At 39.6% G+C, this 24334-nt stretch overlaps 1 protein-coding gene across 1 annotated transcript in view; it reads left to right on the top strand.

The window, feature by feature from the left end:
• slit3 (slit homolog 3 (Drosophila)) overlaps window positions 1-24334 on the top strand; it is a 224306-nt gene that overhangs the window by 118576 nt on the left and 81396 nt on the right. The window contains exon 5 of the mRNA XM_072436358.1: window positions 15362-15433. Coding sequence (XP_072292459.1) covers window positions 15362-15433 — 72 coding nt within the window. The remainder of the gene's footprint in view (window positions 1-15361; window positions 15434-24334) is intronic.

The raw sequence follows: 24334 nt of genomic DNA, 5'->3' as shown, positions 1-24334 counted from the left end.
CATAATGCCACTGGGCACTATGATTTTACCGGCTCTCATTACTCCTAAATCATCTTGCACTTCTTCCCTCTCACACAGCGCTATGCATGCACACACTTTCTCGCACACACACTAACCATATGCCATACGTCTTGACACCTCTGAATTAGTGGCGGGCCGGTGATTTGCGATGCGCTGTGATTAGATGGGAGGGGTAAATTTGGTTCAATTCCACTCCGTCCACATCCATTCTTTTATTCGTCTCCCATATATTCCCCCGGGCGTGAATGATTTTAATATCACAATGTTTGAGGCAGGCTACACACTGTTAGACAAGCCGTATTTTGGAGGAGAATTCTGCAGGAATGATGGAGACTCAAGGGGCGCTGTATATGAAAAATGTTATATTCCACTATAAATCATGGAAATACTGGAATTATGTTATGGCGTCTGGATGGTGTCTGGCCACAATTATTTATAGGTTGGTGACAAGACAATTATTTTTATGAGATTAATTATCATTATGATAATACATATTATTCAGTTCACAATATAATCGAATAAATAATGAAAAATGTGCCTATTTTAGAGGAGAAAATTTGTAATTTCAATTCAATATACATCACTTAATATGTTTGTAAAGACATTATGTTTTAGTTTATTTAAAAATGGAAATAACCGTAATATTTGTCCAAAAAATGTCTTAATAATAAAAATGGGTCCATTTACTTCCTGTTCAAAACTGCAGAACTGAGAGTGTCTTCATAGCTACATTTCACTGTAGCAGTGCATTTTTATTCGCGCTGCAGTTTGTTGAAACCCTGGAGTGCATTTTGAGCCCTGGAGACTGACTTCTTTAAGTGATTGCAAGTAAATACTGAGCTGCCAGTAGTGATAGGGGGTAGATGAAAACTGAGATTGTGAGAAGTGCTTTTTTGTCTGGCTGTTGTCTGACTTTTCATTCAAAAAGATTGACTTCATAAAGCTGGAATTATAATCTTCTAATGTAAATGAAAGTGAATTTAGGATGTTATTGATGTTTTTGTGTGTAAAAAGTGTAAAATGTTCCTTCTCACAATAATCATACAGGTTTTTAAGGGGTCTCTTACGATCAAAGTATTTTTTTTTTTCTCTTTTACTTCTTTTGGATGATTTATTGTTGAGGGTGAAAACGGCAGTATCATCAGATCTCATTCAAAGTGACTTTGTAAGATTAACTTACACGTATTGTTTGGTTGAGGTGTAACGACATGACCAGCAATTGCACAGATGACTATGATATGAAAGCCAAAAAGGGAGAATGAGAAAGTGATATTTGCTTGTGTACGATGCATGCCTGTGAGCGAGTCGTGAGTGCTCATCATTCCTGTAGTGTCAGCGTCTCATCGTTTACTGCGACAGTCGGTGAGTTAGATGTACTTTGGCCCGTGTGACAAAACTGCTGATCACCATGTCCATTTTAATCACACCGCGACAGCTTGGAGCACATTTACAACATTCATCTGCGTACACATCCGCGCACATGAAATACCGCCGACCCAAAAAATAATATGGAACAATGGGGGGGGGAGCTGTCTATAGCAGTGGTTCTGAAACTGGTACGTGCGCGACTCGACTCAAATATTTTATTCAGTGAGATTTGGTGTTTGAGAAGCCCTGGTCTATAGTATTATATTCACAGACACAACAGCATGTGCTTAGCCAAAAGAACAATGTATAAAATGAATTTTCACAACATAATATACAGCCATTAGTTGTACCACAATATGGAAATATCTTTGTTGTGTCTGAAAAGAACAAATAAAACGCAATCCAAACCACATAATTATAAAAAAGATAAGAATAAATAAATATATAATTAAATAGATTAAATAGAATATAGGTGGGCAATGTATTGACATTTTGAAAATATTGCAAATATTATGCAATAATATATGAAAAAAAACTAGCTGATTAAAAATGAAATTTGTAAATGTAAAAAGTGATTATTTCTGAACATTTGTGATCCGTTTTACATTTTACATTTGTCTGATGATTAAATTTCAACTTCAATATTTTTTTTAAAGACAAATTTTAACACTTTACTTTTGGATTGACAATATTACCAGACTATTGTTATAGTTTGTGTCAATAACGCTCAGCCCTGTCTTGAAAATATCTCGCTCATCCTCAAACAAACACCAGCTGTAACAATCAGAATTCAGTCGTTTTAATTGGCATCTTCATTAACTCTAATCCTTAATGTCAGAGGAGGCCTATTTGTTACCCCCTGCCCGGTCTTGATGATAAGCCCTGTTTGCTTTTTAACCCGCATTTGACCACACAAATTAGCCACAAATCCATTTCCTGCACCTGTCTGCCCCGCTCCCCTCAGAGCCCAGCCAAAAGCCTGCAGGAGACCCACAATAGCTCTGAATCTGGATCCACTCACTCTAATCTCTGTGCCTTAATGGGCACGCTGCTGTTCCGACACACCCTACTGCTGCTACACGCGCTGAATAGAAAACAAGCAAAACTGCTCCATTGCTGCAGGTGCAATCCCACTTATCCAATAACATAAGTGATTTGGGAGGAGGACCTTTGCACTGCTAACGAGTTTATGCTAGAATTCAAATGCAGGCGCACGCTTACAAACACACCGGCCGCCCCGCTGTTAGCCATGACATTAGCCACTCGCTGCTACTAACCAGATCACGGCTGCACTAAACTGATTAGGGCCTGGAGACGACATAGCAACCATGCACACACGCCTTTTATATTTCTTTGGTCTGCAGCTGCCTGGCTTTCTCTCTCTCTTCCTTCCACACATGCACTGAGTGGAGGAGACAGTGCCCGAGGCTAAGAGGCAGGAGCCAGTAGCTATTGTGGAACACAGTGTCAGAGGAATTAGCTCAACGCTATAGAGAGGCAGGATGACAGCCGGCTCTGTTAGCCTTCACAATCACTTTAGTTCACCAACTTCTTTTAGACACACGCAAAAGACCCATTCATATCATGTGGACTTTTTTAAGGCTGGTTTTGAAAAGAACAAATACGGATGTTGAAAAAGTAATAGGGCGTGTAAAAGGAATTTCTCATCTCAAAAATGTATTATTTGATTTTAAAACAACGGAAAAGCATCAACTTTGTGCAAGAGATTATGCAGGTGACATCACAGCATTCTGAATTTGACCAGTGAGTGGCAAAAAGGCATGAGAGTCAATGATGAGTAATGACATTTTCTCCTGAGCTCAAAACACTCAAAAATGTGAAAGAGCTGCAACAGGCTAGCAATAAATGTAGGTCTACAACTCTGCTAAAATCTCCAACTGCCTTCATTTTTCATTCCAGTTAATTAGAGCAAAACAATAGCTCCTCTTATAACAATTGTAACCAAAAAAGTAAAGTAAAAAAGCCAAAAAAAGCATAGCATTTACCATTCTACTAGTAAGATCTTGTGTATATTCCTGGTTTTGGCCCGTGTATTTACTGTTACAAAATGCATTGTGTGTTTTTATATGTATTTGTGAGTACTTCTGGTCTCTTCACTTATTTCTGAGTCACTCTAATAGGAATGTGTGCCCGTATTCCCCTCATCAACAATAGCATTCCAAAACCAACAGTCATAAGCTGCATTGTGTCATTCTTTACATTCACAGAAAATACCCACAATCTTTGGGAATTTTGTACCAGGCAATTTTTATATCACATTTCCTTCTTTCTTTAGTTACACTGGGGAAGGGAACTCCTCCTGAAACTCTCATTGTGAAAATATAGTGCTGTCTGTCCTCTTTTTGTACCCGGGAGCCCATTATGTCATTGGTATGGCATAATCCCTCAGGTGTTTGCTACCTTCACTTGCTCCTTGACCACTCTGTTATTCACCAACACACTACAAAGGTCCGTTGCGCTGGCCTTGCAAAATCCCTGTACACGTTGTCTTGTTTGTTCCTGTCTGCGCTTACAACTTTGCACATCGTCCCTTTTCCTTTTGGCTACACAGCCCAGTGGAGACACCCATGTTGTTCTGTTGCCTTTCCACAGCTCTGGAGTTAATTGGGCCCGCGGCAAAAATGGTCACCTGGTAACTATGGCAACGCCGACCTGCTGCGAGACCAAATCCGAACTCCAAACCGATTTACCTGGGACACACAACGGGGTAGAGTTGGCGCGCTCGCATACATCAACTAGTTGCCTCGTCTGTCCAATCTGCTAATTTGTGGCGTGTTATTTATGGATGTCGATGTGCTCCCCAGATGATAATAAAACATAAAATACACAGTCGGCAACTTTACACCCTGTCTCCAGCCACCTCCCAGGAAGAAACTACTACTACTTATAGAAATACTACTTATTTAGCTTCAGTTATTTGGTCCGAAGTCTGTCAAAATGGTCCATTTTTAAATTAAGTCTGAATGGAAATTTGTCCATTTTCTTTAATGTCCTTGATTGTTGATTCAGTTTGTGTCAATCATTTGTTCGGCCTTTTCCCCCCACAATAGAAATTATGCTCCAAGGAAAGCTTTGAGACCCTGAAGACACAATTTTCTTGGGCTGGATCTTAACTCAGATGTAAATACAATAATTAATTGTGCTAAAATGCAAATCAAAATTTACCTCCATGGAACAATTACTACATTCCAGCATAAAACATTAATTGTCTTTCGCTGGTTTACCTCGCTCTCTCAAGTCCATTTCTCAGAACTGTGGGTCTGTGCTGCAGTTATAGATTCATATGTTCCACTCACATGTGGGTTGCAAGGTTCATTCTCATTGTTCCTCTTTTTCCCTCTCCCACATCTAGCTGGTATGAAGCCACTTGAATCATTTTAAAGGTTGCCCAGTCATTTAGTGCACGTAATTATGCCTATAATCTTTTAATGCGGGAGTTCTTTTATTCTCAGCTAAAGTAATGGCTTGCTGCAGAATAACCTCTCAAATTGACTTTTGTTTTCATACAAAATATCTATTTATGTGAACAGTGGATAACAGTGCTTAAGGCAGATCACATAGCAGTGCACCAATTTAGAGGCTTCTGAAGAACAGATCCTTTTAGTCGAGGAGATTAACCATTCTTAAATTGAGAGTCTAAATCCTCTGTAGAGCTAAATGCTTCAAATCAATTTTTGTCCAAGGAATCCTTTCACATCCAGGATTTTGTTCAATTATTTTTAAACAGAGGCCATGTGGTTGTCACCAGTTTGGAGTAAGAGTCTAACATTTGCAGCACTCGCTCCCAACCCAGCCCCAACCTAAGTAGCATTTCCAAAGCTTCTAAAGAACAAGGTGACTACAAAAGGATCTTGTCAGTAATTATATCTCAATGATAGCAAAGCCTTTAAAGTTTGCACCTGCAGTTTGACTTGCTGTAAAGTGATTGGATGTGTCTGCCAGATAGTTAGCACCTCTTTCCTTCTCTCACATTTATCATTTGACTTTATGTCCGCACTAGACCTTCAGAGTAAAACAACTGAGACAGTTGGAACAAACAATTTGCTCCTGTTTTTCTTAACCATTGTGTCTGCGTTTGTGTTGCATTGACCTCATCTAAAGTCTAAAACAGTTACTACAATTTATATTTAAAAGTACATGTAACTTAAGGGCTCGCCACCTGCTTTTTCCATGGAGATTTTATTGCTTTGCCTGGAATGTTCTCCAGTATGGCATTTAACTGATATATCCCCATGGAAACAAGCAGCTGTTACCACCAGGTCAAATTAGTTTCAAGATATATATATCAATTAGTGAAGACATGCAAAATAGAAAGGTTTAATGCCTTATTATTGAGTATTCCAGGCAAAGATTGACAATCACTTTTTGTAAACCTTTTTATTCTCCAGCAGCAGCACTGTAATGATCTCATGCTATATAGACAGCTCATAAGATCATAAGACACAAAAAGAGAACAGAAGGTTTAAGGACATGCACAGCTCTAAGATACAAAAAATAAACAAAAAGCATCAACAATAAAACACCCAGTGAACTTCTGCATAAAGTCCACGCCTTTTTCTATTCTTCCGGCTTAAGTAAGTGCTGTCATAGCCTCCACTAGAAAAGTTGCATAGTACATCTTTAAAGACATTACGTGTTAAACTTTGAATAAATTGAACTGAGCATTTAAAAGGAGGCTTATTGTTTGTGCTTTGTGCATAGAAAACTACTAAAGAGGTGGTTTAGGAAGTCATCAGGATCATTTTCTAACAGTTCTTCTATGATAGATTCAGTGTGTTGTCATGTGACATGAGCAAACAAGATTGTGCTAACTCAAGGTCCCTAAACGCTCCACTAAACCAGTTTAGCTGTCGGTCCATTTTATCAACTCCGTGGCCCCTCCATCTATCCCAGTAGCACATAGAAGTGTCTTTTGTTGTGCACTGGTTAATCCTGCTTCCTCCGCCTCCATCTATCTCCTCTCCCCGTGCCCGCTATAATGCCTCCTCTTGATCCTCGGCTGCTGAAGTTTTATTAGCACAATAAATGTCCCTAAGAGCCTGCAATATCGCTTAGCCAAACCACTGGAAGCAGAGGAAGAACTACCAAGAACTGCAGTCGTGATACCGCTTGGTCCCCCATCTCTACAGGCCATTCAAATAAGAGAAACAAAATGGCGTCGGGGACATTAAACTAAATTAGCCAATAACAAATGACCATGCCTGCCCTAACCTCAATGACTGATTTTTTTCTGTCTCTGATAGTAACTCATCTAAATTTGCTGGACGTCTTTCGGGCGTGGAGCCAGAAAAGCTTTTATATCCATAAAGGCCTATGGATCACAGAGAATTGCATTAAGCTGTCCAATTTAATTACAGTATCGACAAAACATAATAGATACTTACAGGCGTGCGCAGAAGGATGGGGAGAAAGGGGGAAGAGCACAGCAGAAGCCTAGAGAGGAAAAGTGCAGACAATGTCCATTTATAATGCTGATGCGGGGGATGTTTGAGGAGGAATACAAACGTGTGTGTGTGTGTAACCAGGATGTGTGAGGGCCCCGGGGAGCGTTTGAGAGACGTTTAGTTTGGATTCTGTTGCGTCTGAATGGCAACTTCTTTCAGCATCATAAGTGCGTCTACTATTTCCATTGTATTCAATTAGAGATGTCATAATATCACATTTTTGTTACGATTATTGTGAGAAAGAACACTGTGATTTACTAAGGACGGTATTCATGATCTTTAATGTACTTGGCCTTTCGTCTGTCTGATAGATCACCATGTCTCTAGTTTATGACCATCTTTATGAAATCAAACGTGACGTAAAATCAAGGAGGCAAAAATTTGGATTTGCCACTAAAATCATTATTAATATATTTTCATTCTTATGCTTTATGTTCATCTGTTTTTTACTTCCTACGGACATATAAATTACATTGGTTTAAAGGTGCAGTGTTTTAACTGTTTCAACATCTGTCCACAGGAAGCTTTAAAAGGGTTTAATCCAGAAGTGTGTATATTTCTACACAGAAGTTTGCAGTTACATGAGACAGAAAAAGAAACAAGGCACATTTCATATATTATGTGAGAAGCTCGACCTGACTTCAACCACAGACTTCAAACTCCACATAATCAGAATTATAGGTTAACCGAATGATCTTGACGTTCCTATTCTCAACTTGTTAATTTATTTATTTATTTTTGTTCCATGTAGTTTTTAAATTACAGAAACTGTGTTGAGGACCTGATATTGGACAGTCTGTTATATGTTGTACCAGGTGTACCTCTGAAGTATACTGTCCAAATGTTTGCTTTGAAAAGGGCCACATTCATAGAGCAGACACTTTGACCTCATGCCTTTTCCCAGGAATTTTGATTAAAATGTTAAAATCTTTTTTGAAAAATAAATAAAACAAAACACTTTTTGCTTTTTAACTTGCCATTGATAATATAAATAAAACAAAAATCATAAAATTATAGTAATTTTTGCATTCAACTATTTCATCATCATCAGAGCGCAGTAAAATATCACCGCACAGTGATCAAAAGTATTGAACTACAAAAATAAAAGCATTGAAGTAAAATGTTTAGGTGTCTACAGATTGTATGTTTGAAAGCACATATCTGTATTTTTTATTGCAATACAAAACAGGTCTAAAAAGTAAAAAGTACTTTTTTTTGAAACCGCCTAAAAATGGCTGAGAAGTTATTTTTAGCACATTTATAGTTTAAGTTTACGTCACAATTTTGAACAAAAAGACCCCAAAACAAATAAAAACATCTAGAAAAAATAGGACATTTATTCAGTTGTTTCTATTGAACCAATTTTTTTTTTTTTTTTTTTTTTTAAGAGATCTGTTTATCCTTTTGATTCAATTCAATTCAATACAATTTATTTTTGTAACGCCCAAAATCACAACAACTGTGAGGAAAAACTACAAAAAACCTCCTTGGGAAAAAGTAGAAACCTGGAGGAGTTCCAGAGTGAAGGAGAGATCTGACTCTCACAGACGGACAGACGGACGCGAGATTGTGGAGCTGGACCCACACAGCAGGAGAACCAGTTCTTCCGGAGAACCAGTTCTTCAGGAGGAGAACCAGATCTTCCAGGCAGATGGAGGACCGTCCATACGGGGTAGAGAGGAGCATCTGGGTCCACAGGTCCTCGGGGATAGAAGGGAGTGAGAAAAAGAAAAGGGAATGAACAGTTTGCAAAAGGAATTAAATAAACTGATAGAGTTGAGTTGATAAACTCTAAATCTGTCAGAAATACTCTAAATACTGTAAAAAATCTTCAATACTTTTATTTAGGTAGATTTTTTTTAATGACTTTTACCTATTCTACTGTCGGTTATTTTGTATTGTGCAACTACATGTTGTACCTTTTTGTACCTTTTCCACCCCTGACCCCGCACTTTGACCCGCCCAGGCACCATTGCACTATATCTACTTTATTCAATGTCACATCAGTGCCTCAAAGACACAGTCAGACGAGCTGCAGAGAACGTTAGCCTGCCTCGTCCCAGGCTGGCTGCAGTCTGACAGCCCGCGTCCCGTTCGCTGTGATCAATAGTGAGGGGCAAGATTTTTATTCATAAAGCGCCCTCTTAATTAAATCATGCGAGAGGAGCGGTGGGAGGGATGAGGGCGCGGGGGGGCACGGAGAGAGACGGCGGTGAGGAGGGGTTACGAGACGGGGCAAGGGCACAGAATCAAAAGAGAAAATACAGAATTACAAACACAGCAAGAAGAGGGCTGGACCATGACTGCAGTCCATTCACTTTTATGTATAGTTTAGCACACAAAAGACATTGTAGTATCGGTTGCGTGACTTTGTTCTTATCTCGAGGAGTGTAGCTTTTAAAACATAAGTGATATGAGCCTGCCAGGAGTCGATATTTATTACTCTCTTTATGGAACAATATTAAATGCCGCTACAGCCCTCATGAGAAATGGACAAGGGAGAAAGTACAATAGGTAAAATAGGACAAATGAGCAAGGAATTTGCAGATATTTGTGTAATCCATGTTTCAAATGCAGGCACTAAATCTATGGTTAACAGAGTGGCTTAATGGTTTGAAATGTGTTGGTTACGTGCTCCCCGGTGATGGCATTGCACTTACTCATGGTTGTTATGAGTGAAGTGAATCTGCCTAACTGGGGGAAGATGTCCTGCACTCTTCTTTCGGTGGTCCTCTTTCCTTGGCCCCCCTGTCTAATCAGATGAACATTTTTGTAGAATTGACTCCCTAAATGTGGGCAGGACAAGCCTTCCAATACACTAACCTTAGCCAATTGAATTGTTCCTAAACCTAATGCTAACCTTAACCAATAACCTAATGTTTCAGAAATAAACATTGGCAAAAAATGTGAACGCCAAGCTCCGCACCTGGAACGAAATGTATGAACTTTTAATGATTAAGTGAAGATCAGTTCCCCAAAAATCTAGAAAAGGTTGCAATAGATTTGAATTGTAATAATGTCTTGTCAGTTTATCCACAACCACTCATATTTCAAAATTATTGATTATTGTTGAAAAAGATGTCTAAAATATTTACTTAAATAAAATCCACCTTGTAGCACTGGGCTTAAAGGAATAATGGAGGATTTTTTTGGCGCCAAATCTGAGTCTCTTTCCTTGTGGCGTGGACAGCCGAGTGGTTCATTCACGTCAATCATAGGATGCACCTACTGCTCACCTGCAGCCTCGTCGGCTCGTCCCCAGGAGAGCAGCATGTTTCCCTGTGTCTAAGCGCATGGATCTATTATAATATAGTTCCCTCAGTGTACAGGACAAAATTAAGACAGAGAAAGACAGTTCGAGCTGGCTCAGAAGAGACGGAAATATACGGGAGACGAGAGATGCGATGCGATCCGTCGCGCTAATAAACAAACAAAACAAACAAACAAACGCATGTGTGAGCAACGAGGCTGTTGTGCACTTTCAGGTAGTCAAATCGGCGAAAAATCCTCCATTATTCCTTTAATTATTTCTACAGCGAAATCATTCAACTATCTAAGACACGTTGAGCCACGAGAATCCCAAACTAAAACGCAAAAGAAGACTGAACGGTCCTTAAGAGTGCAGCGTCCGGGTCTGCACATTCATACTATTGAGTTGTGACCACCTCTGCATCACCTTCGCTTCTCTGCCTAGACGTTTGCCAAATGTAAAAAAAAGGGCTTTGGGCCAAAAAAACAAAACAAAAAAAGAAGAAAAATTTGAAACTATTGGTACAAAATATAGAGGCAAAAAGGTGTTTGATTAGCGTATAGGGCCTCTACATGCTGTACATCTAATTGTCTCCTCTGATGCATGCTTCATTGTGTAATACGGCTTTTGTGAAAGGGTTAACACTAATATCCGTGCAGACTGACCCTGCTGCTGGTATTATTCTCCTCACATGAATAATGGAACCCAATATGAAGTAGGTGATAGCTGCAAGCATCCACACTAAACTGGTATAACCTCAAAAACACACACACATACCCTCGAGGTGAATCTAATCATCATCACCAATCCCCCCCAGACTCTCAGGCTCTCAGAGAGACACTGTGCCCAGAGAACAGAGGCCTTCACTGGGGAAAACTGGAAGCAGGAGTGGGGGGTCCGTGTGTGTCGAAATGTCCTGGTCTGGAAGAGATTTGGTCCAAATTTAATCAATTATACAGCACTTAGAAGACATGACAGTACAGCATTTTCATTGCTGCTGCTGTTTTTGCTTTGACCTAAAGTTCCTGTTGTCTTTCTCAGTCGTTCTTATCACTTTCGCCGTCAAAAGGTCTTGCATTCCCAGCCAGTGTTTGCACAATCACTATAATTTACAGAATTTGTCATCCTAATATAGAGTTGATGTATTATTCAAACTGCCATCAATCGTTTTAATAGAATTTTTGGGAGATTAATTGCCCGCTGCCTGAAATGTTGTGGCAATAGAGAGCAACCAAAAAGGCGCAATCTAATCATCGAAATATGGAGGAATGGGGGCGCAATGGTGTGCAAGCCATTTCACTAAACACATAACATCATGTCCACCTGTTATTGTGGTTTATTAGCCAGCACCTTTTAAGAGGTGGCTGCCAGTTTTCTGCTGGTAATCGTTCAGTTCAGGATTCAGTGCCAATCATATCTTAAGTCGAAGCTACTTTGGGATTTTCATGTGTTTTGGCATTCTGATTGGACATCTACTGTCCTATTTAGTCCTATGTTGTCCCAGTGCTACCAACTTCCAACATACAGTATATTATGTGTCAAGAGGCCTGAGCGATATGTAAAAAAAATCTAATTGTGACGATTTACTATTTTGTTCTTATCGTCATATCGTGATTGGCTATTTCTCTATTTAATGCAGATGTCAGCTCAAAAACAGACACTTTCCTTGTGGATTTCTCTTGAAAATACAGTGCACAAGATAATAAAATCAAAATTGCAATATAATATACATTTTTGCCATATCGCCAACGCCTATGTGCCAGCAAATGCTTTTATTTACATTAAACGTCACACATAACTGTAGAAGTAGTTACAATATGACTCTTATCAAATAGAATAAGAAAGGAAAATTTCTCTTGGGCTTGTAACATCGAGGACAACACACATTCATCGGATTAAGACCACCGCTAGAAATCTTGCAATGAATTATTTTGGAAATGTGTTTGCAATCATCAATCTCCTTGACGACAAAAATCTTGTGAAAATAAGCGAGTACAGAAAAAATCTTTATATGTTAAGTTTTATTTTTCTCTATTTTTACCAGTTCTACCAATACTATTATTTTCCATCTGTTGAATGCTCTTTTGTTCTCTGTGACCACAAGCGCTGGGCAAAACCGCATAAGAGCTCGAGTTGTGTGTTATTATTTTCTGTCCTTAAGCCTACACAATGCCAAGCACATACTTCTCCCATCAGGGCCCACAGAAACGAGATGGGGAAAGGCTCTCATCTCTTGTCAAACAAAAGGAAGCAGCCAGAAAACACAGCTCTGAATGAGGAGCGCTCAAAACGATGAGAAATGAGACACGACTCTCCAATTAACATTCAACGTAATAACAGTGTGGAACAATGCGGAGGGAACGCTTCCTTGTGTCTGATTGAGGAAGGATCTGATGACATGACTGTGTAAACTTGTGACTTATCATTGGACATAGACATAGATGGACTAAACTTAACCAAGAAATTTAAATGTCATCTCTAAATAGAAGGTTATGATTTGGAATTTTACTTTACTTATTCAGAAGTTGTTGATGACTGGAGCCGAAGTTTTTTTTTGTCCATACGTCATACCTCATGTGTATTAAGATATTCCTTTATTGTCCACACATGGGGAAATTCCATTGTTGCAACGCAGGTAGATACAGAGGAAAAGGACAGTATTCCTATAATATTCACAAATATTCAGAACGTTTTCAATTGAAATGCCATAATTTCCCTTAATTTTCTTCTCGTTCTGATTAAGAAAATATTATTTTTCCTCTTATTTTGCTTTGTGTTTTGTTCAGTGTGCTTCCCTAACACAAACTTGCACTTCAAAACCTCATGAAATCTATTTTGAGCTTGTCAATATAGACGGTCTAGAATAGTGGTTCTCAAATGGAGAAAGGGAAAGAGAAAATACCCTCCACCTTTCCAGTCATTTCACAATAATTTCAGGAATATTACACCACAATTTCAGGTTTATAAAATAATACAGGTGCGTTCACACATAAAAATTGGAATTGTAGTAAAGGCTTTCAGTCACAAAGGCATGTCTTGGACAAATAATACAAAAGTAGAAGTAAACTATTTGCGATATTGCATATTATATAAGTGATGTGCTATTGATATTATTGCAATATTTCACTACACATTTACATGATACATTCATTTCCATTATATTAACACAGGTATGTTCATGCCTTAACGTATTACATCAAACTTGGTCAAAATAAAATCTTGACAGAGACAAAACCAAGATTAAATCCAGGCTAATTTAGACTGAAAAGGGAAAATCATGAATAATATCAGTCTTTGTAATAATAACAGTCGATATGCGATAAGTTTAGTTTGTTACCAATAATGCTATATAGATGCTTTTACGTTATATTGTGCAATCCTATTTCTCAGTAAATTCTATTTCTATTTTTCTGAAGTTCATACAGTGCATGGGTAAAAATAAGTGTATGTTTCCCCTCTGCACAGCCTTAATGTTTTGTAATTAGTGTTTGGACATGTGCTTGCACTGCTGCCGTATACATTTACTCTGCCGTGGGAAGTGTGTCCACATCGAACCTGACTGGCAGTGCTCCGCCGTGATTAGCTGCTCTGATATTTCATACATGTCCTCCTCTCTCTGTAATTACATTGTGCTTGGTGAACCCTGTGTGCCTGCCAGCCTTGCTTCTCACAAACAACACTAATAGAGTTAAGGCCGGGCGCTTGTGTAGTGTCAGAAAGGGTTTGGCTCATAAGGAACAGTTGGGGTTGATACATGCACTGCCATTGTGGAGTAACAAACAGGGAGTATATTGTGACAAAGAGCTACATCAGTGTTGTAGCCAGTGAGGGTTAAGTTCAGTGGGTAAGGATTGTGTTATGTTCAGGGTGAAGAATCTGTCGAGGATGATATCACATATTTTGTGTTCTCCATTTAACACTTGCACATATTGTGCACTTACAGGATACTTATTGTGCATTTTTTTTTCTTTCATCCATGTTCTAAAATGGTTCCTTCATCAAAAAACATACCTGAAGTTTTATTTAGCTTAATTCACGCTCGTTTGATACGTCCTATTTAGAAAATCCTCTATCCTCATAAACACAAGACATAGACCCTCCAGCGTGTCCTGGGTCTTCCCTGGGGCCTCTTCCCTGTGGGACATGCCCGAAACACCTCAGCTGGCTCCTCTCGACGTGGAGGAGCAGCGGCTCTACTCCAAGCCCCTCCCGTGTGACTGAGCTCCTCACCCTATCTCTAAGGGAGCACCCAGCCATCCGGCGGAGGAAACTCATTTCGACCGCTTGTATCGGCGATCTTGTCCTTTTGGTCATTACCCAAAGCTCAGACCATAGGTGAGAGTAGGAACGTAGATCGAGAGAAATCAAGAGCTTTTTCTTTCGACTCAGCTCCTTCTTCACCACAACAGTCTGATATAGCTGCATTTTGACAGTGGGAGGTCACTGCAGACCTCCCAAGCATAAATATTTTAACTCTCAGCCCCTTCTATTTTCCGTATACATTTGAACTAACTGGATTGGCCATGGTCAGTCACATATGTGCATGCCACAAGTGTCTCAAAGGGAGACGTTTTCCCCTTGACAAATATATACACACTGTACTCTCTCTCTTCATTGTATTGCTATTGTACATAAGCTCATTTTTGGTGTATAACCCTGTCTTCAAATGCTTTTATGTTTGATTGCACTTTAAAATGATTTCTGCCATGCAGTTGTTGTCCATAAATTTAAATGAATTAGACTGAAAGTAAAACAGATATTTGCAACAATGAAGGCCTTTTCCTCATTTCTATAGGACACCGTTCAAAAGGTTTTAAAAAAATGCATGTCTTTACGTGCGTGCTCTTGAATCTGAATGAAGCCCGTTGCCTTCAGTGAACATGGTATATCTGAACATTATCTCTGGCTTTTATTCTGTGCCAGTGGCTTTCTCTTCATCACATCCACACACACACATGCACTGCAGCGGGTGTACGGGCTTGTGCCAGCTATATTCCTGACAGATCTTTGTGTCTTTGAAGCTCTTCAGTCCAAATTGTTTCCCTGATCATAAATGTCACTTCATCCTCTGCTTCTCTCCATCTCCTTTTATTCGCTGCCTTTGTTCGGTAATTGTCTGTGTGTGTTTACCGTGTGCGTGTGCGTGTGCCATAGATCAAATGTCTTCTTGGCGCTCCCTGTTTGACTTCCTACATCCTCCAGCTTCTTGGAATACCATCAGTAATGTGTGCCTGTGTATCTCCATGTGTCTGTGCAGAGACCTGAGTGAGAACCAGATCCAGGCTGTTCCCAGAAAGGCATTCCGAGGGATCACCAATGTCAAGAACCTGTAAGTAACGATACCTGTGCTTCGTCCAGGTTTATCTCATGTGCTTCCTGTTCTAGTTTATCCACATTATACACAAGCTACTAGGACAATACTTCCTACTAGGACTTGTTTGCATTGGTCATGGTTCATTTGATTTAACAAGAAGTGTCCAAGTCGCCCATAACAAAGCCTGTCTATATTTATATTTATATGTATTAATATATGCAGTGTCAAATTATCATTGGAATATAAACTATTGGGAAAGGTGTACTCTTGCCATCTTGTCAAAGAATTATCTCACATAATTTTTTTGCATCAACAACAGATGATGGCCGATTCTTCTCAATACTTTATAAAATCTTAAAAGATGGATTAATAGAACTAGCTTGTTTTAAACTGTTTGCAGCGGCTGCAAATCATTCTTTCCTTTTCTAATGCATTCTGGGATGAGTTTGTAAGGACATTTCACAATTTTCAGAGGCCAGAATGTAGTTTGGCAGCGCACCAGTGTTACTTACTGGTTTGCGGTTGATAAAATGCTTTATAATTACATTCAGACTGTACAAAGCAGTCTCCTTTTGACCCTGAGAGCTCCTTTTATAATATATTTGTACTGGGGCAAAACACATTTTATTTAATTACTTAAAGGGACTTACAGGGACGCCAGGCCCCCGCGGCCACGCGGCCGCCGAGCGGCCAAGCGTCGGAAAATACAGCGCGATACACCGCTCCTAAGTGGTGGAGTGTGATCATATTGGCTTTCCATATCGAGCGCCGTAGTCGGCGCGAGCGGAAAAGTACTTTTTGCTTGTGTCCCACCGCCATCCTCAAGTCTCAGCCCAGCGAGAACACTGACATTTTACTCTAAAAGTACATTTTCAAACAGATTCTCCAATACTTTTACTTCAAAAGATTATTTTATGTAGTACTTTTACTTATTTATTTATTTTACTTATTTAAAAACATTTTGCTCCTGTATTTGCACTTTTGTTTAAGTAACAAAATTCATCCACCACTGGTATGAGCTGGTTTATCTGTGTCTGACACTGGTAGCAAGCGAGCGCAAACTCCCGGTTCATTAATCACAGAAGGCTGATTAATGTATTAAAATGTCTCAATTCTCAGGTGCAGAGACATGCAGGTGCTTCTACTGATTTAAATACGTAGTCCAAATTAAGGTTTGCATTTCAATTCTCAACATTTTAATAAGCCTAAGCACGAGGTAGGCCGGGTCGAAAAAAATGATCCAGGGTGTGGTGTAGGCCCCTGAGAACGGCAAAACTGATGGACGTTGGAAAAAACACATTATAATAAGCAAATATTCAAAACGGTGTGTACAGTATACAAAAGGTACTAATTCAAAACACAATGTTAATGACACATTGGCCTTTCTATTGTCTTACAACACAAAGTTCTCATGTTACAGCTCTTCCCTACCGCTCTGTTCAGAGAAGTTTTGTCCCAACATTAAGCGCTCAATAACTCCCTGTCATTTATTCATGACGTCCTAATCACCAATAATGTGATCGATGGTCTGCCTGATCAATGTCCCTCGTCAATAACACACAATCGATGCCCCCTGATGCTGCAGAGAGGAATCATGGCAGACTCCTGGGAATGAGCAACACGCACTTTGCCAAATAAGTCGATGCAAGTGGACAAAAGGCAGCAAAATTCAGCAGCGCTGTGTTTTTGAGGGAGGTTGCACATTTCTGTAAATAAGTAAGTGGGCTGCTGGAGATTATCCGTCTTATAGTGTTTTCTGGGTGGTTTTCTCAATATGGCCGCCGAAGTGCAAAGAAGATTATTACTCTTAGGTTAAATGGAGTTGAACGGGGTTATACTGAGTGTGGTGTAGAGGAAGTGAGCAGCAGCTCATGGATCAGGTCCAAATCTTTAGCTCAGGTCATATTGTGTTTGTCTAACTCACTCGGCCCCATCAGAGCGGACACTAGGGCCGGGCATTGCCTTGTACCTCACAGTATATGTTTCCTGACACAGGGTCCACCATACAATACGAATCTTAATACTTAAAACATAATACGGTACGTGTCCTGACACAAAAATATCCCTTAAAACCTGTGTTAAAAATGTACTAATATTATGTTTTGATAAACAATGTCCCTAAAATCAGAACACAACTGTCCCTATGATGAAGGCACATTTTCAGCTCCTCAGATTCAGCCCTGATGCAGCAGTCTGTAGCTCAAACAGTGTAGAACTTAGCAATTTATAATGCTGTTTAAAAGTATCTCGTATTTCTGCATTGATAGGCCTATTACCAAGAAGTCTGTCACGATATATCACGATATCAATATATTGAGTACAGCCCTAGCACAACCTAACCTCTCCTTGCTCTGTAAATGTATGCTCTGACTGCACTATCCTCACCTGCTAAGTATTGTGAGTATGCATTTTTAGACCTGCCAAATGACATGGTTCTTAAAAGTTTCTATTTACGAACTTAAGAAAACATTTAACTAGTTAAATTGATTCCAGATTGAAACTTATCCTTAACTTAAGCGCCCCTTAGAGCCCTTCTTCTAGATAGCGTATAATAGGAACATAGGACTTTAAATGATAATAAATTTGTTCAGTATCATTGTTTATTATTATAATCTCAAAAAGGTATTGGAGAAGAATAATATCAAATTAATTCTGAAAATTCTCCTGCCCTCACAAACTCAAAGAACCCATAGTCCGTACATACATTTGTGTCTAGTCGATGATGCATTTATTTTTATTACTTGTAAAATGCCAAATATAGTTAGCTCGTTTTAACCTGCAAACTGACAAGAATTTACAAACTTTTCTGGAGGTTTATTACCGCATTTCTCCTGCCCTTCACTTTTTAACACCCCTTTTTAATGCTTTCCCACTTCCTGCCAAAGTCTTATCAATCAAAGCTGACAGTAAAATAGTCTGTGTCTTCAGTTAAAATGTTTTCTGCTAGATTGCTTTGACCTACAGTACAAAGTGAGACATCTTACATTTGGCTCAGAGGAGGGGCTGAAATTAGGGGTGACTCAAGCATATAAAATCATTCAATTCTTCTCAGGTCCATTAGTGTTTAAAAGCACCTATTCCTTCTCCGCTGTGCCTTTGCTTTCTCTGGTGTCAGCAGAATTCCAATTCTTTTGTTATTTCTCCATTTTCAAATTGCTCATCGCATTAACTCTATTATTATTTGTGTCTTTTAGTCTGTTCTTACAACCACTTTCTCTGAATCTCTGATCCAAATGGAATAACATAGAAAATAAGTAATTGTAGATACTTTTTCATAAACGTTTATGGTTTTATGGTTTCGTAATTTGGAAATAAATGAAAATTAGAATGAAAAAGCAAATACCATTGTGTTTTAATGTGTAAAATGATAATAACTGAGCGTAATATATTGAGAGTCACACATCACAATGTATTATACTTTTTTATACTGAAATAAAATATCTGACTCAAACAAAAAGACAACAATTTAAGTAGTCTAAACATTTTAGTGTTTAACTAAAGTCCCCTCTCTCTAATTGTATAAACTGTATTTAACTTTCACTAAAAAATAGACTACTAAAGCTCAAAGCGTGTTTTCTTTTTCATTCCGATGTTTAAAACAAGCAGCTTTCCTGTGAACTGCTTGCATCTCCATAAAATTGACTTCTTAATGGCTTGGATAAGAACCTCCACCTAGTTGTTTCCATGGAAATGTTCTTACTTTGGCTATAATATTTCATATGTATGGCATCTATTTCCATGTTCAGCACTTCCTCTCTCCATGGAATTATGCAGGGGACATTTCACCTCCAGAAAGTTACAGTTACTTTGAATTGTATCCAACATTTATACTCAAATTAGGCAAGGCAAGGTGAATTTATTTGCAGAGAACAATTTGGTACACAAAGTAAATCAAAGCGCTTTACATAACATGAGAAATAACGGAAACATTTCTTTTGCCCCTTATTTCAGCGTACTTGTCGATTGATCCCTCTAACAAACCACTGCAGTGAGCTTCCTGTGTTCTGCACCCTACATGCCCCTTGGATTTCCTTGTTCACTTCCCCTTCTGTCTGGTCTCTTCTATCGCTTCATCCTTCCCTCCATTAGACAAGGTGACTCCTGCAGTAAAAGGCTCACCTCCATTATGGCAGCCAGTGAAAAAAGCCTTCATGACATTCTGTCCCAAGTGGACACTGCATTGATTTTCTCATATGTCTCCGTGCCTGCCTCACCCTGCCTCAGTCCCTTCAACTCACCGCTCCATCCAAAAACCTCCACTTTTCCACAACCGGTATCAAGAGCCAGGCACTATTGATCCTTTTTTTTTTTTGATATATGGATGTTTTGCACAAGCTCTTTATTTTCCATCCATGCATCCACTTTATTATTCAGCCTATTTTATAAACAAGACAATGATAATTTAGATTTTTAAAAACAACTAAAAAAACATGTTACTAAATTTAGCTCCACCAGTCAGGGTATTCTACACCCAATGTTTTTTTTTATATATCATATGAATAACTCAGTTTTTACATTCAAGATGGTTTTAAAACCATGATCAGGTAATTGCACACATATAAAACAGTATAATTAAAAAATATTAAGTTAAGTAATAATAATTCAGTTATATTATATTTGTGGTTATTTGTAATAACCCAATTTGACTAAATGACAACACGCGGTTCAGAGTTGCATTTACTTATTAGACGCAATGGTTTTTTGACACATCAATAGCTGAATAATTATGTCCAAGAGAAATGCAAACAAAGCTGAACTCTTGCTGCAAAAGATCCATGAATCTGACGCAGTAGTGTAAACATGTACATTTACTTGTTTTAAATGTTTAAATTTGTTTTTATCCATGCTAAGGACTTAACATGGCATCCTTCTTTAAAACATTCTAATTATGCAACAGACGTACAGGTATTGAACCAAAGATGTAAGTTGGATGTAAAGGAGGCGTAAAATTTCAAGCTTTAAAATCTTTATAGTATTTTTTTTTTCCCTAACATTGGTTTCACCAGTATATGATATTGACCTTTTTATACTTTCAAGCAATATATCTATCTATAAGTCCATTATATAATTTTGGCTGGTATGTACATCACTTTTAAAGTCTAAATGTATAGAATTTTCCAATGATAATAACACTACTTCTTTTGAATATCATATAAACAGTTCGATTCTTATCTTGACACATGGGTTACAATTTTTATATCATTTCTATTTTGTTGGGCTTCAGAAGACTTTTTTTTTGTTTTTTGTTAATGTAACAGGTTCTCCTATTTTCCAAATTATCACTTAGTTCTTTGGTATAAAACCTGTGGTTAATAATTGTCATAGTTTTACATCCGTGAAGTAGCACTTTGTGAGTGAATTTTAAAAATAGAACATTAACATTACAGGAAGTAGTGCTGAGTTATAAAACAGAATCCCTCTACCTACGTTATCAATATGCCACTGAAAATACAGAAACCACTTACACACAACTTTCTGACAGTTTAAACCAGTGGTTCTTTTTCTAATTGGTCACACCTCGCGACCCCTCCCACTTTATATCCTTTAGATAGCCTATTTTTAGACGTGTATAGGCTACAAATATAACGCTTTTCATCTGTAAATTCAAGCCACTGTAATGCAGTTAATGGTGATGCAACTATTCCATTGTATCAGTCAGGTCAGTACTTGTCCAGGGCGCTGTGCTCTGTGTGCGGGTCAGTACTTGTCCAGGGCGCTGTGCTCTGTGTGCGGGTCAGTACTTGTCCAGGGCGCTGTGCTCTGTGTGCGGGTCAGTACTTGTCCAGGGCGCTGTGCTCTGTGTGCGGGTCAGTACTTGTCCAGGGCGCTGTGCTCTGTGTGCGGGTCAGTACTTGTCCAGGGCGCTGTGCTCTGTGTGCGGGTCAGTACTTGTCCAGGGCGCTGTGCTCTGTGTGCGGGTCAGTACTTGTCCAGGGCGCTGTGCTCTGTGTGCGGGTCAGTACTTGTCCAGGGCGCTGTGCTCTGTGTGCGGGTCAGTACTTGTCCAGGGCGCTGCGCTCTGTGTGCGGGTCAGTACTTGTCCAGGGCGCTGCGCTCTGTGTGCGGGTCAGTACTTGTCCAGGGCGCTGTGCTCTGTGTGCGGGTCAGTACTTGTCCAGGGCGCTGTGCTCTGTGTGCGGGTCAGTACTTGTCCAGGGCGCTGTGCTCTGTGTGCGGGTCAGTACTTGTCCAGGGCGCTGTGCTCTGTGTGCGGGTCAGTACTTGTCCAGGGCGCTGTGCTCTGTGTGCGGGTCAGTACTTGTCCAGGGCGCTGTGCTCTGTGTGCGGGTCAGTACTTGTCCAGGGCGCTGTGCTCTGTGTGCGGGTCAGTACTTGTCCAGGGCGCTGTGCTCTGTGTGCGGGTCAGTACTTGTCCAGGGCGCTGTGCTCTGTGTGCGGGTCAGTACTTGTCCAGGGCGCTGCGCTCTGTGTGCGGGTCAGTACTTGTCCAGGGCGCTGCGCTCTGTGTGCGGGTCAGTACTTTTCCAGGGCGCTGTGCTCTGTGTGCGGGTCAGTACTTGTCCAGGGCGCTGTGCTCTGTGTGCGGGTCAGTACTTGTCCAGGGCGCTGTGCTCTGTGTGCGGGTCAGTACTTGTCCAGGGCGCTGTGCTCTGTGTGCGGGTCAGTACTTGTCCAGGGCGCTGTGCTCTGTGTGCGGGTCAGTACTTGTCCAGGGCGCTGTGCTCTGTGTGCGGGTCAGTACTTGTCCAGGACGCTGTGCTCTGTGTGCGGGTCAGTACTTGTCCAGGACGCTGTGCTCTGTGTGCGGGTCAGTACTTGTCCAGGACGCTGCGCTCTGTGTGCGGGTCAGTACTTGTCCAGGACGCTGCGCTCTGTGTGCGGGTCAGTACTTGTCCAGGGCGCTGCATTCTGTATGATTTTATCAGGTAATATGTCATATGTCATTTGTCATATCATAACTGTTTTGTAATGTAAATGGGTTTTGGCCCTTGTTTACCATATAGTCGCTAGGTAACAGTTGTAGAATTACCTCTACCTATGACATATTTGCAGACCATGTCCAACCAGGAAGTACAATGATAAATGATAAACTGAGGATAACTAGGTAAAATGTTTTGTAAATTAGCTATATTTTAGTGAAATGTGTAGTCCTTCAATAAATTTACATTTTAGGTTTCATGTGTATTATGAGTGCTTTCATTTAATTTATCATAAAGTTAAAAGCAGTTTTAGATTATTTAAAATGTTAAACATTTTCTTTGTATTATTTCATTATTTGTTTATATTTTGTCCCTAGGTCTATCAACGTAAAATAATCAGGTTTAAGGTTATTAATAATATTAGTAATAATAGAGAATGGAGCCGTTTTCTTCCTGTATCTGCGAAGGACGGCAGGCTTGACATTTTCCTATTCATACCAAAATGAGAACCAGTGTCATTGGAGGAACACGTGAGTATCGATGAAGTTAAACCAAAACACCGCTATAGACCAATTCAATTCCAATCCTTAATATATACCATTTGCTATACTTTATTACTATTTAGCTGACCATCACATTAGTGCTATTTTATTGCCTTTTACGAATACCCAGACTTACACCTGTGTTGAAATATTTCAGTGAATGGCCCAATGCCAAGACTAGGTATAAATCTAAAGTAGACCTGTAGCATATATACCACCCCACCCTCAGTGGTTTGTGACTGCTGTTTATATCCTCACACACACACACACACACACACAAAAATGTGCGCACGCGTGCACGCACACACACACACACACACGCGCACACACACACACACACACACACCGTCTTGCACATGGATCACTATCAGATTGAATGCTTAGCTCAATCTGCCAAGAAGCTGGCATATACAATTACCTGAGCCCTATGCTAACCTAAGTCGACAGTTCTGCCATACATCTCTCCGTGTCTGTTTGTGTGTACCCCAGAGCCCCCTCTATACATTTTGCTGACTTCTACTCCTGTCGGCTACTCCAAACCGGCCTGTCTGTCAATTATACAGGATGGAGGTGAATGTACAGTGACAATACAAGGATCACAGCACAGAGTTTTCATAGTTCCATGTTTTTGTCTTTGTCAAATCGCATGTTATCTTATAAAAGCTAATCTTATGTCATTGGTTGCTCCATAATGTAATCTGCTCATGTCTTGTCTGCTCATGTCACGTCCTCTGAAACAGGCTTTATGCTAATAGCACCTTTACTTCCAGCAGCACACTGCTGCATACTCTTCATGCTCAGCACTATCAAAAGGGTCAAAAACGTGTGTTATAAATATAATAATGCCAAAATATTCCAACCTGTAAAATAAATTGTGGTTTGCCTATTTTTATATTGGTGTCAAACAGGGCAGTGAAATATTAGAAAACATGTGATTGCTGGTATGATACCCTTTCTGGAGTTAGGGCTAGGGCTTTAAATATAATGTATTTTATGTTATTTATGAATCAAACCCTGTAACACCAAAATGTAATATTTTTAACTATAGATGTCAGATCGCCTCATATTTAGCACATCTGGGTATCTATTTCAAAACAATTGAGTTTTTTGTGAGTGGATGACACACGTGCACTTCATGTGAACCACCGTCATGAGTTCGAATCTGGCTCTCAACAGTTTGCTACAATGCCCTTCCCCAATCTCATCCCCATTTCACACCACACTGTCCTGTCTAATGAAGCCTGTGGGCCAAAAAATCCTTAAAAACATAAATAAACAATTCATCTTTTAGTTTGCGTCCTCATATCATCCTTCGTCCTCAGTCTGTATGACTCCCATGTACGTTTTTATTGTGCTAAATGTTCATTTTCCCCTCCTGTGTCCAGCCATGCTCAACGTCCTCATTGTAGCATTAGGTGTTTGTAAAAATTGTGTGTTGAGCAAATGCAATATGTGATTTGTACCAATATTACAAGTGTGTATCAAGTTCCAGG

Source organism: Eucyclogobius newberryi, unplaced genomic scaffold (assembly GCF_026437365.1).
Source record: "Eucyclogobius newberryi isolate DKJ021-1_F unplaced genomic scaffold, fEucNew1.0.hap1 SCAF_11, whole genome shotgun sequence".
NCBI lineage: Eukaryota > Metazoa > Chordata > Actinopteri > Gobiiformes > Gobiidae > Eucyclogobius > Eucyclogobius newberryi.
The sequence above is the reverse complement of the archived record's forward strand: the minus strand, read 5'-3'. Positions and strand labels throughout refer to the sequence as shown.